Source organism: Tursiops truncatus, chromosome 14, assembly GCF_011762595.2.
Source record: "Tursiops truncatus isolate mTurTru1 chromosome 14, mTurTru1.mat.Y, whole genome shotgun sequence".
Classification (NCBI taxonomy): domain Eukaryota; kingdom Metazoa; phylum Chordata; class Mammalia; order Artiodactyla; family Delphinidae; genus Tursiops; species Tursiops truncatus.
In genome coordinates, this window is record NC_047047.1 from 36,858,112 (window position 1) to 36,874,078 (window position 15,967).

The window sequence follows — 15,967 nt, forward strand, 5'->3', positions numbered from 1 at the left end:
TAAATGGTTTTTTTTTTAAACATGTCTTATTTGAGAGAAAGCTGGAAAATACATAATGTTCAAAATTTTTTAAATCACCTACAATCTACTACCTAGAAATTACTATTAACATTTCGGATTATTTCCTTCTAGTCTTTTTTTGAAGCCGCAGTGCTTGTGCCATCTCCTCCCCTTCTCTGCTTCCCACATATTTACACACACATTTACTAAATTAGGTTCATTCCTATTTAGTTTTACTTCTGGTTTTTAATTTTACTTAAATTTAATCCATATTATCAAATACTCAGGGCTTCCCTGGTGGCGCAGTGGTTAAGAACCTGCCTGCCAATGCAGGGAACATGGGTTCTATCCCTGGTCCAGGAAGATCCCACATGCCTCGGTGCAACTAAGCCTGTGTGCCACAACTACTGAACTTGTGCTCTAAAGCCCGAGAGCCACAACTACTGAAGCCCGCGTGCCTAGAGCCCGTGCTCTGCAACAAGAGAAGCCACCGCAATAAGAAGCCCGCGTGCAGCAACGAAGACCCAACGCAGCCAAAAAAAAAAAAAAAAAAAAATTCGTTGCATTCCATCAAATATATATGTATTCCATCAAATATATATGTAATATATGGTGTATATATATAAAATATTCCTAATATAATCATAAATTCCTGGGAGAGAGTTGTGTGTGTGGCATGTACATATATGAAATATTCCTAGTATATAATAACATATATTCCTAGAAGAGAGTACACACACATACACACAAACACGTATAAGCTACTGGGTCATGAACGTTCTCTAAGCTCTGCCTTCATTCTGCATTTCCTTCCAGAAAGGTTGCATCTCACTGGCAAGGTTATTAGAGCTCCTTGTATCACAGTCCAATCCCAGGTCATTTATTATTCTTTTTATTCGTTGTTAAAGTGGTGGAACTTAAAATAGGACTAAGGAATCCGCGGTTTTGCACCTGGCTAGGCGCTCAGCAGGAATGGGTTCCCCCGCACTCCTCTCCCTTCCAGGGAGCCCCACGCCTCGGTCGTGCAGTGCGGCCGCGCGTGCGCCCGGGCCCCCAGCGCCCTCGCCTCCCGGTTGCCGTGGGAACCTCAGAGCACCACAGCGCCCGAAGACGCAGCAGTGAGCCAGTACCAAGGCCAGAGCATGGAGCTGCCAGATCCGGTCCGCCAGAGGCTGGGAAACTTCAGCCGGACCGTGTTCAGTGACTCCAGCCGGACCGGGCCGGAGTATAACGAGGGTCCGGGTGAGTGGCGGAGGCCCAGCGCAGGACGTGTGGCCCTCGGAAGACCTGGCGCCGGTTTTGGAGCGGCCAGATTTTGCCCAGACCTAAGATGGCGGTTTCGCCTTCAGGTGGTTCGCCGCAGTGCGGGAAGCTCCTTGGAGGAGGGGCCAGGCCGAGGGATGGGGCTGAGATGGGGACCAGATACCCCGGCCCCGTAACCCAGCGGGTTCCGGGTAGATAGTGCTGTGACCTGGCCGGCTAATGGCAAGCGGGGTGGCTGAGGTGGCGCCGGCCTTCCTCAAAAAAGAATATAAAAGCCGCCTTCGCAGCCCGCGTCCGGTCCCTTGCCCTCCGAGAACGCTGAGAAGGCCGACTTTGCTTTTCCTCTACGGCATTCGCCCTGGCTTTTCTGGCCAGGGTGGAATGGAAACAGCCCAGGCAATCCCTTCTTTCCACTTACTATCCCCTACCCCAGTAAAATATCTTTTCCTTTTCTCCTTTCCTAGCAGAACAAGTACTTTCCACCACAAGTCCATTTTCTGGCAGAAGACATGGAAAGAAATGTTATTTTAACGCTATCCAATAGAGTGGCACCTGCCACTCTAGCAACGCCTTCAACAAAACTCGCACTCTCCCTGCCTTCTCCTTCCCATCCCCTATTTATACTTCTTGTCCTAAATCAAGTAACAAAATAGCACGATGCTACATCCAACATGACAAGTGACAACGCAGTTTTCTGCAAAACAGTTTCCCTCTCTTAAATCATGATAGACAACATACTGTCAACCAAACCCACGCAGCTTTTATCACTGAACTGTGCTGGGAAATAGAAATCTTTTCCTCTTGCTTGGTTTAGGGAGTTTTTAAAGGGGGCAAAGAAAAGTCATTTCCCATCGTTTCAATTTTTCACCCTGATTACTTGCCTGTCCTCTCAATTTAGGCCTGGTCTTGATTTAGGATGTACAGAGAAAAACATAATGTGAAAAATTAGGTTATTATGTTTTTGATTCTAAAGCCAAGGCACTAAAATCTGATGATATAAAGTATCAGGGGTTTTCTGTAAAGGGCCAGATAGTAAATATTTTAGACCTTGCAGGCCGTAGGTCTCTGTGGCAGTCATAGGTAATGGTAATTGAATAGACATGGCAGTGTTCCAATAAAACTTTATTTGTGAACACTGAAGTTTGAATTTCATGATTTTCAGTGTCACAAAATATTATTATTCTTTGATATTTTTTCCTCAACCATTTAAAAATGTGAAAAAACATTTTTAGCTCACTTGCTGTACAAAAACAGGCAGCTGGCTGGTAGTTTGCCCACCCCTGATTTATATTACATAATGTTTTAATTTAAATTCCGTTTACAGAAGTCAACTTGTACTTTTGCAGAATTTAGTAAATTCATGTCTTGTGCTTTCAAGGTTAATTTACATATTAACTTGATTTTCAACTGCATGATGGTAAGTTTGATCTGAAATATAGACATAACTCTTAAGATGCTCATGTACAAAATTCTTAACATAAAAACTTCTTCGCAAAATTTGACTACAGTGTTTGCTCTAAAGGTATTAAAATTTTCAGCTTAACTAATTTATCACTATTTTTCCACATTTTCTTCCTTGTGGATCTGAATTAGGTTTGACTATTTGTACTGTAATTGCAAGCGTGTATTATGACCACAGCTGACCAAGAGTTGTACTATTGTTATGAGAAAATCCTAGGCAAGTGAGTTACCTTCAGATTTAACAGACTGTAAGAATGCATTCCTTTATAAGTGGTAATTTAATAAATGGGTGCAAGCAAAAGTAGACATAATAATCAGGGATATTCTTGGAGCTAAAGGAAAAACCTGGCTGTGAGAGACCATGACTATCTTATATTTTAAAACTGTTAAATGATAGATATAAAATACTCAGATGCGGAGAAAAAGACATAAAAATCTGTTTTTAAGAAATTTATTTTAGGGGCTTCCCTGGTGGTGCAGTGATTAAGAATCTGCCTGCCAATGCAGGGGACACAGGTTCGAGCCCTGGTCCAGGAAGATCCCACATGCCACGGAGCAGCTAAGCCTGTGTGCCACAACTACTGAGCCTGCGCTCTAGAGCCCACGAGCCACAACTACTGAGCCTGTGTGCCACAGCTACTGAAGCCCACGCGCCTAGAGCGAGAGCTCTGCAGCAAGAGAAGCCACCGCAATCAGAAGTCTACACACCACAACCAAGAGTAGCCCCCGCTAGCCACAACTAGAGAAAGCCCACGCACAGCAACGAAGACCCAACACAGCCAAAACTACATAAATAAATTAATTTTAAAAAATATTTATTTTAGAGCCTTTGTAAATTCTTTCATTTAGAGCAGTGGATTTCAAAATATATATCTGCTCTTAAATTGTTGGAATTTAGTCAGATTGAGGATGCATTTGTAGGGCCCAATTTAAAAAATCAAATTCTTAATTTAGGACCCTTCTCCTTATATGAAAGCAAAAGGTACTATGTAATCAGCCTTAGATAAATGAAACTCATGTATCATGAATGGCTACACTGGTAATGCCCTTATAATAGTATGTTTTCATTCATTCATTAATGAATTCATTAATTCATTCTTTCTGCTTATGCATATTTTGTATTTTCCATGTGTAAAGCAAGATGCTAGGTTCTATGAGGGCCTCAAATTTGGGTAGAATGTGGTCTGTGCTTACAATGAGCCTGTGTATAAGTAAAAGAGAAGGAAAAAGGACTCATATTTATTGAGTGCCTACTAAGTGCCAGGCATAGTGCTAGGGTGAAGTAATTTATATTATCTTTAATCTTCACAAGCAACCTGTGAGGTAATTTTAATGTTACTGTTTTACAGGTGAATAAATTAAGGCTCAAAGAGGTTAAATAATTTATTCCAAGTCTGGCATCTAGAGTTCTGAGGGAGTTTGGGGGGCTCCGGGTTTACTTGGACTCCAGAGCTCATTGTCTCTTCAGTAACCAGATTGTGTCTCAAGTGAGGGGAGTGTGGCTCTTTGCTAGCACTTCTTACACATAGACTAGAGTGATAAGTACCTAGAGGGGAAAGAGATTTCTGCTGGAGTGGGGGAATGGGATCAAGAAAGGATTTATGGAAAAAGTGGCATTGAATTGGATATGAATGAACAGGTAGGATTAGGACATGCTGAAAAGGGGTGTCTGTTTAATTATAATTTGGGGAGATTAGATTTTGCATGAGATTAGTTTATATGTGAGCGATTAGTTGTTATGTATTTTATGTGTTCATTTCATAGGCTCTTTACACAGAACTCTACAAAGGAGGTAATGATTATTATTGTTATCTGTTCAATAGGATTCATATTGATATTCCACATTTAATTTATACCAGTAGTATGCAAAAAAGTCAGCAGACTGTAATGGGAAAATGATAAAGTAATTGAAAAATATGAAACATACCCCCAAGTAGCCAACATAGGAACTAAATAGTATTATGATGACTATTTCCTTTCACTGTCAATGATTATAAATAGGCTTAAAATTTGGAGTTTCGTTAAGCTGCTGCTATGGTTATTAAGTCTAAGGAACTAAAGGACGTATAGGGCAGAGACCAGGGTTAAGAGTTTGTTCCTTTTCTCTCTCTTTCTTCCGTAGATAATGAAATGGTTTCCAGTTTGGCATTGCAGATGTCACTTTATTTTAACACTTATTTTTTCCCACTTTGGTGGGTGAGCAGCATTACGATGCTTCAGATGAAGGTAAATCTACACTTTACTACTTCTGCTGAGGTCTCTTCTGCCGTCCCTAGCGTTGTTACATTGTCAATAAAATTAAAGTTCTTCATATTTTTTTTAATCTCAGGTCAGTCTTACTATATGTGAGATTTTATGAACATGTTTCTTTTTGTTTTTTTTAGTATTCAATCTTGCCTGATTACTACAAATTCATTGTGGTCACCGTTATCATCCTAATAACCTTAATTGAAGCTATCAGGTTGTATCTGGGCTACATGGGGAACCTGCAGGAGAAGGTAGGCTCTTCTTTCCTTTCTCTCAGTGCTACACATAAATGCAGTAAGATTTTCCTAACAAGGAAAAGGCAGTGAGATGTGATGGAAGGAACAAAGGCCTGTAGTTAAGGCCTAGCTCCAACTTCACCACATCTGTCACTGTGGTCTGTTTGCTTAATCTCTTGAGCCTTGGTTTCTTCACATATAAAATTGGGGAAATATTTACTTCACAGATTTGTTAGGATTAAGTAATTTATATAAAGTACCTGAACATAGTAAACACTTAAGAAGTGATAGTTTTCCCTCTTCTCACCAGTCTTGAAAATACTTGGTCAATTAAACGTGATTATTTAGATCCTGAATAAGAGAATGGGGGGAAATGATAAACTCATTTCCTCTGCAAGGCTCATGTTTTCTGAATCATCATGCTGCCTAAGCATTTACAGTTACCAGAATTTAGGGATAATCCCTAAAGATTTCTGTGTTCTTTCAGGCCTTTCATAAGGGCCTGTCCCACTGTATACTGTCCCAAGTATTTCTTGCTTTTTCCTAATCCAAGCATCCATTCCAGGTGATGTGTTGTTTCCCAGTCATATTCATTCCACATCTTTGCTTACTTAAGTTCTTGCCTCTTCCTCCTTCTACCCAACTTTAAAAGCCTACCTCCTTGAATTCTGTCTTTTACCTACCCTACTTACCCTCTTATTTCTTGTAGCATTTAGTCTATAATGCTAAGTGGTGCATTTCATTATTCACTGTAGTATTCTAGGACTGTCCCATAAGTAAGTTTTCTCTTCCAGTCTAGACTGTAAGTTTTCTGAGGACAAGGACCATGTTGTATTCCTTTTGATTTACAGAGCTCAAAATGTACGTTCACCGTAGTGCCATCAAGTAGTATCACTTGCTCATTGATGCAAACAGAAGACTGTACTTCACTGATCTGATACTCATCATGTGTGTCATTGCAGGTTCCTGAGCTGGCTGGCTTTTGGCTTTTGAGCCTTCTATTGCAGTTGCCTTTAATTCTATTCTTGCTCTTTAATGAAGGCCTAACGAATCTGCCCTTGGAAAAAGCAGTACATATCATCTTCACTATATTCCTTACTTTCCAAGTTGTTTCAGCATTTCTTACCCTAAGGAAAATGGTAAATCAGTTGGCAACTCGTTTCCACCTCCAAGACTTTGACCGGCTCTCTGTGAGCAGAGGAGACATGAGAAGAGTGAGATCCTGTATAGAAGAGATTTGACCCAGTGCTGTTGAGTGAAAATCTGAAAGATCATTCTAGAAAACTGCAGGAATTAGGAAAACACCAGAGGGCTAGCACGAGAAAAAGGATAAAGCAAGTGTTTTGAACTGTATGCTCTCTGGCTCTGAAATTCCAAGGTTGGGGGCAATGATAAGACTATTTGCACATCACATGAAAGCAGTAAATCAACCCTAAAGCCTACGTGTTGTCTACCTGATGTCAAATATCTGAAATTTTTTGTTGTTGTTGACTTTTTCAGGTGTGTAAAAACCTGTATTGGTGGCATTACATCTTTACTGTAATATTTCTAGTTAGTGCCTATAACTAGAAATGTGTATATTTCTTTTAACCTTGTTGGCTATCTATGTGTTGGCAGTATGTCTGAAGCACGTGGAAATGCTTGTCAGTATTCCGATGTATTAAGACTACATTTGTAAACTAAGACACCAAATTTTCATGTCTGCTAGGGTCTTAGCTGTTATGCTGAGGTTAAGAAGAAAACAGGTGGATTATCATGCTATTTAAGAAATGTTTTTATTCTAAAATTGTTACTTTCATAAAACCGTGTTCAGGGACTTCCCTGGCAGTTTGGTGGTTAAGACTTCACCTTCCAGTGCAGGGGATGCAGGTTTGATCCCTGGTCGGGGAGCTAAGATCCCACATGCCTCACGGCCAAAAAACCAAAACATGAAACAGAAGCAATAAAATCTTTCAAAAAAATAAATAAGTAGATAAATAAAACCGTGTTTGGTATTTATGGCGGTGCTGTGTAAAATGTCTTTACAATAAGGTATAAAATATTTATGTTAAAGTATCTGTAGGAATCATTCCTGTCTTGTACAGTTCTTTTGGGCTGTGGGTTTGTTATTTTTATTACAGAGTTTGCTTGGGTGTATCTGAACATTATTTTTAAGTGACTATTGGATTTTCTTAAGGGATATAATGTTTTCTGTCCTATAGGGAAATGTGCCTTTATAAGTAATGTATTTTACTGAGAGATAGTTGTAGCTACCTTAAAAATCATTCTTTCTAATCTTCCTGTTCTGCAATTCATGCTTATTTTAGGACTTCCATGCTGTGCCTTATACATTCTTATATTGCTTAATTTTTGAAAATTTTTTTATTTCCCACTCTTAATCACACCTGACCAGTCTATTTATGCTCTTTCTATTATTATATATAAAGTTCAGTCAAATTTTTCTACCCCCATGCACTGGCTGATTAGCCTTTCCCCTATACCAAAGCTGTCACTAGGTATATTCCAATAATTTGAAATTCAAAATAGAATTCTGTTTGGATAGTTTACTAAAATATATTTGTTGTGTTTGTTTCCAGATAGGAATAGATAGGTGAGTTTATAAGAAAATATAAAATAAGAACACTAAATCTACATAGCAGATAAATTAAGGGGATGATGAAGAAAGAATTTTCTATTTAATAGTTGTTTCCAGAATTTTATTTTAAATATCAGAGCCTCTGAAACATTTAAACTTTAAGGTTAAAAGAGTAATCACTAAAATGTTAAGAGTGATAATCAAAAATTTTAACAACTATAAAAATTGGGGGAAAATGTATTCAATTTATTAAAATTTAAAAAAAATTTTGCTCTAATAGCCATATTGCTTAAAATACAGATATAATAAGGATGGGAAAAAAGAAACTAAGAAAATCCATTGAGAACATGACCAAGTTATTTGTTTTTTGTCTAAACAATAAAACCATGATTTTGTGTTAGGCTGAACCAATATTTTCTTTTGGAGTATAGCTGGTTCCCTATGTAAGCATACGAAAATCAAGATAGATATTTGATTTTGTGTGTCAGCACATTTGGAGTTTAGGCAGTCCTTATTTTTACTTTATTTGAATAAGTTTGCCCATCCTTAATTCCAGTTACATCTTCCTCTTCAGGGTTCACAGCACTGTTCTGAAGTTTTCTAGTTAGGACATTGAGCTTCACAAACACTTTGTCTTTCACATATTTTTTTTTTCCAGGGTTTTTTCCTAATTATAGACAAGGTGGATGTGAATTTCTGTAAATCGGAATGATTTTTAAAAATTGGATTTTAATCAACATATGTTTGAATGCCTAGTTTGTACAAGGAAGAGTGGAGAGTTCATAGACACATAAATGTGCTCCCTGTTCTCAGGGGTACAACGTTGGAAGTAAAGTCTAACTTCATCAGGGAGGTGCAGTGAATGAGTTTCTACCTAATAAGTACCTGACAGCTAACAGTCCTTGGCTTCCAGTGCATCTCCTCTCTTTTTTCCTAGCATTTGGTGGCCAGGATTAGCACACTAGCCCTTCATCAACACCATCTAGCAATCACTATTCCTCTCATTGTCAGAGCACAGGGAAGGGACATGGGGCGGGAGGGGCAGGGAGTGCTGTTAAACACACTTGCTCATACACACTCGCTTGCGCTTGCCCGTGCACACAATAACAAGACGTTTACTGTCTGGTGGAAAAAGCAGATGGGCAAATCAGGGATAGCACTGTAGGATTACAGAGAATACATAAAAGATGAGGAATCTGGGAAGGCTTCCCAAAGAAAGTAACACTTTGGGATTTGAAGACTGAGCTGGTATTAAGTGTTAGTTTCAGTATTAAAAGACAGAAGCAATAGTGACTCTGAGTACTGCTTCAGGTATTACATGTAGTTTGATAAAACTGGTGGGAAGGGTGCATGAGAAGAAAGGACACAGAATCAGATAGAGAAGCTTGGGAGGAGCTAGTAAGCTAAAAACTCTAATATTCTGAATCCCTGAATAGTTTAAACAGTGAAATATCACATACATTTAGGTTTCAGAAAGATTTCTCTGAAAACAGTGTGGGAAATGTACTATAAGTGTTGGGCTAGAGGTAGAACTTGATGAAGCAACTTTGGAGAGAACAAACTGGCCTGGATAAAGTCAGTGGCAGTAAAATAAACTTGAGTAGAACCTATTAAGATTTTTAAAAAATAATTTTATTTTATATTTTAAAATAGGTATTAAAATTTTTTTTCTAATGTATCTTTTTGGGGATTACACACAATGGTAAACAAAATGACGTACTCACTATCTTATCCACCCCCATCCCCTGGCCATTGTTAGATTATTATTAGACTTAAATAGAGCTCTATCTGAAATAGTCTTTTATAAATTTTATTTGACGTGGCATATCTGAATAGTTCTTAATTTGCATCTGTGAAGACTATAGTTTTCAAAAACTTAAATTTTAAAAGAATTTGAATCAAGATTTTGAGAGTAAAGGAAAGAAAAATCATCTATAATTCCATACCCTAAAATAACAAGTATTAGCAAATGTCCTCTTTCCTTGCAGTTTTCCTGTTGTAAATGCTTTTTAAAACATAGCTGTGACCACCAGCACTTACGACTTTGCACCCTGCTTTTCTGAAAACATTATAAATTTTTACCTATCTTTCTACATAGTCAACATGACCATTATCTTAAATGATTGCACAATATTCCATCAAGTAGATAGACAGTAATTTATTAAACTTCTCTCCTATTGTTGGATATTTGGGTTGTTTTCTTCTTTTGCATGTATACTGTTGGGCCTCAGAGCAGGCTGCCCCAAGATATGCTACAATGACATATTGATTAGTTTGAATTTAAGCCAATGGAGAAAAAATGATATAGAAAAACACTCTAACCCCCTCTTTCCCCATGAAAGCAGGAAATAACCTCGCATGTGAAAGTATCCTCCTTATACCAGGAGGATAGAAAGCATCCTTCTCACCAGAGTTAGGAAATTCAAGGCTAAGAAAACTGTAGACAAACTTTGTTACCTCTTTATTAGTCTGCTACCCCAAGCACAAGCCCCTTTGTTAAATCTTCACAAATAATTGTTTCCTTGTCTAAAAATAATATATAAACAGCCTGCTTTGTTCACCTCGAGGATTCCATTTTTATGAGACCTCTGTGCATATGAATTAAATTGGAGTTTTTTCTTCCTATTAATCTGTTTGCATCAATTTAATTATTAGACCGAGCAAAAGAACTCCCCAACAATACATAACATTGTAATGAACATCTCATGTATACAGCTTTTTTCCATATCTTAGATGATTCTTTTTAATTAGTAAGCTAGAGTCTCAGAAGTGAAACTGCTGGATCATAGGGTATGAACATTTTTGAGGACTGTTGATGCATATTGCCAAATTATAATATCCACTTTCTGTAATTCTAAAGATATTGCAATGAAAATTTTAACAAGGAAAGACTTAGAGACCTTAGTCACCCACTCATCTTTGTGTTTCTGAGTAGCTACCACAGTAACAGAGTCTCCTAAGGAGGAAAAAATCTAAAAGCTGTGAAAGGAGAGGTGCAAAGAATTTTAAAAAATAAATTTTTTTTTTTTGAATTAAGGGAAAACTGATAAGGGACAGGAAAAGGCTTAGGCAAGCTGGTCGCAGTCAGCACAGACAGATGTGACACAATAAAAACTGGGTCATTGAGTTGGGACAGCCCTAGGACATAAAAAGACTGAAATGAAGTAAAGCTCTGGATTACTTTGTTCTTGAATATTGAATTTTTTCAGAAGCATGGAGCATGAAATATTACAGTGATAAGCCAAGATTGGAAACATAGCCAAGAAAAAGAGGTCTTTAAGGGATTGTTTAAAATGTTCTGAAGGAATAATTTGGTTTGGTCTTAAACGGCTCAAAAAGTAAATTGACATAAAGCTTTTGCATAGCAAAATAGGCATAGAGGCAGAAAACAATGAGGCAAGTGGAATGGTTTATCCTGTAAATTCGTTCCAATGTAAAACGTTAGATTTTTGGTCCTAGAAAAGGTTTGTCAGCAAACTTTAATGCTGTATTTTTTAAGTGCAATTAACAGTATTTTGTTATGGGTATACATCTTATTCTAGTTTTAAAAGACTGTTAATTTGAGGGTTTTCAGTCAAGAAAAAAACAAAACTAAACAGCTAATCATTCTAAAAATCATTCTAAGAATCATCCTAAAAATCTCCTGTCCACTGCATACCGCACTCCCGCCACAGTGTTTAAGCATTAAGCATTTAAAAACATTCAGGCCCTAGAAAAATGTGTTTAAAATCAGGTTTAACCACAACGTTTAAATTTATCCTGGTACTTACATAGATGTACATCTTTCTGAAAATGAGGGTAAGAATCGGTGTGTAATCATTTCAACCAAACTCAAGAAAGAATAAAACTCTTAAAAAGGCACAGATCAGAAGATAAATAAAACATATATTCTATGAAAAATTAAGACACTTGGAAATTTAGCTTATCAACATGCTCAATCTAAACAAGTTTCACAGCCACACCCTTGTCTGGAAAGGGCTTTCTAAGCCAGTGAGGTCTGTACAATCACAGTGTATATATCACAGCTACTTATTCGTCCTTCATTGTTCCACAGGCCTAAGTGTTTAGCCCTTGGCTACATTAAAAATGTAGACTTTTAAAAACAATAATCAACCAACAATGGCCTTCTCTTTTAATTTTTCAGAACTCTAATAGCACTATATTTGGCTGATAGGAAAGTGGTATTATCGATTCATCTCTAAAGGGTTTTAGTTCCTGATCTTGAGTTATTTATATTCTAATCGAAAACACATTGGAGACACTGCTCAATATTATAGCTCAAAAGAGAAAAATGTTTGATATTCAAATTCAAAATGCAAATTCAAAAGATGTTTGATATGTACATTTAATAATTATTTTATAAATGCTTGATTCATTAGTACCTAGAAGAATTAAAATGATCACTAAAGAGAGTGGAAGTTTAGGACTTTGCTTCAATAGCTTTCCTAAAAAGAATAAAAGCTGGTAAGAGTTAAAGTTTTTGCTATCCTAAAAACTAGAGCTCCTGATGCCCAATAAGCCCTTGCTAAGGAAGGCAGGAGAGCAGTTCACTGTTGATTATTTGGTAATTTACTAAGCAGAGTAGCGAAGGATATATTCATGCCTTTTATTTTTAGTATGCTATAATTTTTTTTGCAAAGTAAACTTAATTTACTTAGCTCCAACAGTATGCCATCCACACTATGCTTTGGTACTCCAGGACAAAAAGATAAATAGGATTGAGTCCCTGCCCTTCCAGCCAAGGGCTCGCAGAGGAGACAAATTTAAGGTGATCATCATGGCTTATGAAAATATTGTAATAGAGCTATGTAAAATATGAAGAAAAGTGAGGAATCCTGACTAGGAGGCAAGATAGTCTTTCAGACAGATGGAACAGCATAGACAAAGGCACAGACATTTGAAAACATAAGGTCTGACCAGAACCAAAAGTAGTTTGATATGATTAAAATATAAGCTATGTTGAGAAGGGCCTGAGATGAGCTGGAAAGACTGGCATCAGGATGTTATCAGTGTTTCATATAATAAAGAGTTTGAACTTTGTACTGTAGGCAAGGAATGGTGTATCTATATTGAAACAGAAGACAATGCTGCCGTATTTGAAAATGATACAAAGCTGAGAGGGAGAGCTAATTTGATAGATAATGATCACATTTCAAAAGAATCTCATAAGAGGCTGAAATGCTGGCACAAATACATTTTACACACACATCTTCCAACCTACACCTCTCAAAATCAGTTCACTAATAATTAAGGAGCTCATTATGTGCTATTTTTCAAAGGAAAATATCTGGGTGGTCTTACGCGAGGACAAGCATATCTTAATAGAAGTATAATGACCAGATCATGGAAAGGAACAATCTCACTATTCTCTTCCATGTTGCACTAGTAAATGTCTCGTCTTTATTGTACCTTCCCTACATTTATCGAGAAATCTAAAAATAAATCTAATCATGCCACTACTCTCCTTAAAATTCCACCAGACCCTCCACTTCCTACAGCAGAACACCCACAGTCCTTTGCGTGGCGCACCAGGCCTCTTCCCGCCTGTCTGGCTCATCTTGCCACCCCTCCAATCCTACACGTGCAGCTCCTCCAGTGCACCATTCTGGATTTTGCCTCCGGACCTTTCCCCTCCATTCAGCTCTCAGCCTGAAGTAACTTTATCCACGTGGTGAAATTCTGCTTGTCTTATAATTCTTGGCTCAACTGTCATGTCCTCCATGGAAATGTTCCATTGTCTCCTACCTACTTCCAGGTAACACTTGCACACTTTTCTTTGTATCTCCGCTGCTCATCTTTTATGACTGCATCTAAAATGATTAATTATATGTATTTTTATATATTAGATTCCTACTACTTAATTGTAAGGTCTTCATGGTAAATGTCTTATTCATCCTTGTATTTCCAGTGCTTACCACATTGTAAGTGTTCAATAAATATTTGGTGATGTTGGTGAGCAAAATTTGCTGCCCCCAAATGTCTCTGGCATGTAGATGATTTCAAGCTGAAAACAAACAAGGCCCAAAAGTCTCAGGAAGAAACTTTGACCTCCACCCAACTGCCTAAAAAGAATTTAGATGGAGGGCCTGTTTCCAGAATGGAGCTATCGCCACAGATACCTGCAGCGGATACGGGCCAGGTGTGGTGAGGGAAACTCTTAGAGATCAGAGTCTACTCTGTGTCCCCTTGTCTCTGCATGGCCCAGCAAACATTTATTTAACAAACATTTGCCTTCCATCCTCATGTTAATTGCCTTCCTCCCCTATGAAGTCCCAGACCCTTAACCCCCAACATCCTCTTTTGTCTTTAACTGAAAATGGTATTTAAGGTGAGGGTTTCAGCCATTTTGGTGATTACTCAGTTTTCCTGGGTCTCTCCCATGTACACGTTATGTACACGTTAACTTTTGTTTGGATTTCTCCTGTTAATCTGTCTCATGTCAATTTAATTCTTAGACCAGCCAGAAAGAAAATTTCCTCCTCCATGACAGTGAACAAATGAATGAACGGACTTAGTTAAGGGGAATCAGTGTTGTACGGTGGTTAAAACCACAGGTTTTGGAAGCAGACGTATGCTCAAATCCTTGCTCTGTTTATCAGTTTGGTCAAGTTATTTAACTTAACCTAATCCTTAGTTTATTCATCTTTAAAATGAGTGCTTATAGGACTTTTGCAAGAATTAAATGAGATAAACATAGTAGAATAAGCATTAACATATGGAAAATATTTTTATAATTTTATATTCTGAATTTCCTGGGCACTTTAATTCCTTCTAGGTCTTTAAACTCACTTTATTGCTATATAGGCCCAGGAACTTGACCCTCAGGCTTGATCAGGCAGGGGTTTTGATTACCTCAATCTAAACTGATAAGACACTTACTGATAATGTATAATAGGAGCTATATAGGCTCTGAGTTCCCTGCACACTGAACGCAGGCATAAGGCTTGCCCTCCCTGAGGGTCCACGTCCATGTGGGGGGATCAAGTTATAACTGCAGAGACTGCTTGGAAAGCGCAGTTTTAAAAGAAGGAAATCAGATATTATTACAAGGATGTTTTTAACAAGCAAGTGTATATCCATTGGGGACATTTCCACTACAATAGGGCACATCTAAGATTTTTTTTTGTTACACCTTTCTCTTGAGGCAGTATGATCTTAGAGTTGTAAAGGTCTTTAGAAGTCATTGCTGATGTAGGGAGGTGATATAGATACATTGTCTCAGGCGGCCAGCTAACTACTTTGGTGTTGTCCATGTGGGTTTAGAAGTTTGATCCTTGGCTTTTCCAACCAGAAACTCGATTTTGTTAGTATATCCCAAATTAAACAGACTCAAAAGGAGTGACCACAGTAACTAAACTTATAAAAGATTGATGTACGGGGCTTCCCTGGTGGCGCAGTGGTTGAGAGTCCACCTGCCGATGCAGGGGACACGGGTTCATGCCCTGGTCCGGGAAGATCCCACATGCCGTGGAGCGGCTGGGCCCGTGAGCCATGGCCGCTGAGCCTGCGCGTCCGGAGCCTGTGCTCCGCAACGAGAGAGGCCACAACAATGAGAGGACCGCGTACCGCAAAAAAAAAAAAAAAAAAAAAAAAAAAAAGATTGATGTACGAACCAGGGTATGAATTTATTCATTTATAATGCAAAATACAACTGCCAGTATACTTTCTTCCTATAGGAAATCTATTTAAAAAGCCAAATTATAATCATTAAACTTGCTTGGTAATCATGAGATCAAATTGATGTTTGTGTCATCTAGCTATGATAACTTGAGGCACTCATCTCTGCTCTACAGATGTTTCTGCCAAGGAACTGACTACTTGAATCGAGGCTGATCAGGGCTCCCTCTCCCCAGGCCTGGGGGATGCCATGAGTAAAGTCAAGGAAGGCAAAAATTTCATTTCATGTTGTGTGTAGGGAATCCCATTCAGTGTATGTAATGTTCAAGCATGAGCTGAGAGGAAGAAAGCAGAAAGATGAGGCTGAAGACACCAGATCATGGGATGTAGAAAATGGTAGAAGGATTGACCAGGGCAGGGCAAAGAATTATTAACTGGTATTGAGAGCTCACCTGGGGGTAGAAACGATGGATGTGTGCAGCTATTCCAACCTATGCAATTGCATCATTTTCTAGAGCTTTCTGGGTACTCTTGGGCAGAAGGTAGATGGTTAAGTTGATCCAGAGTT

The 15,967-nt window shown here is 38.3% G+C and overlaps 2 protein-coding genes across 2 annotated transcripts in view; one reads left to right on the forward strand and one right to left on the reverse strand.

Moving 5' to 3' along the window:
* EHBP1 (EH domain binding protein 1) overlaps positions 1 to 15,967 on the reverse strand; it is a 564,927-nt gene that overhangs the window by 508,591 nt on the left and 40,369 nt on the right. The window lies entirely within an intron of this gene.
* On the forward strand, positions 1,009 to 7,229 carry TMEM17 (transmembrane protein 17). The gene is made up of 4 exons (XM_004330383.4): positions 1,009 to 1,242; positions 4,847 to 4,950; positions 5,109 to 5,222; positions 6,170 to 7,229. Exons 1-4 carry the CDS (start codon positions 1,143 to 1,145, stop codon positions 6,446 to 6,448), a joined length of 597 nt encoding a protein of 198 aa, XP_004330431.1. The 5' UTR covers positions 1,009 to 1,142; the 3' UTR covers positions 6,449 to 7,229.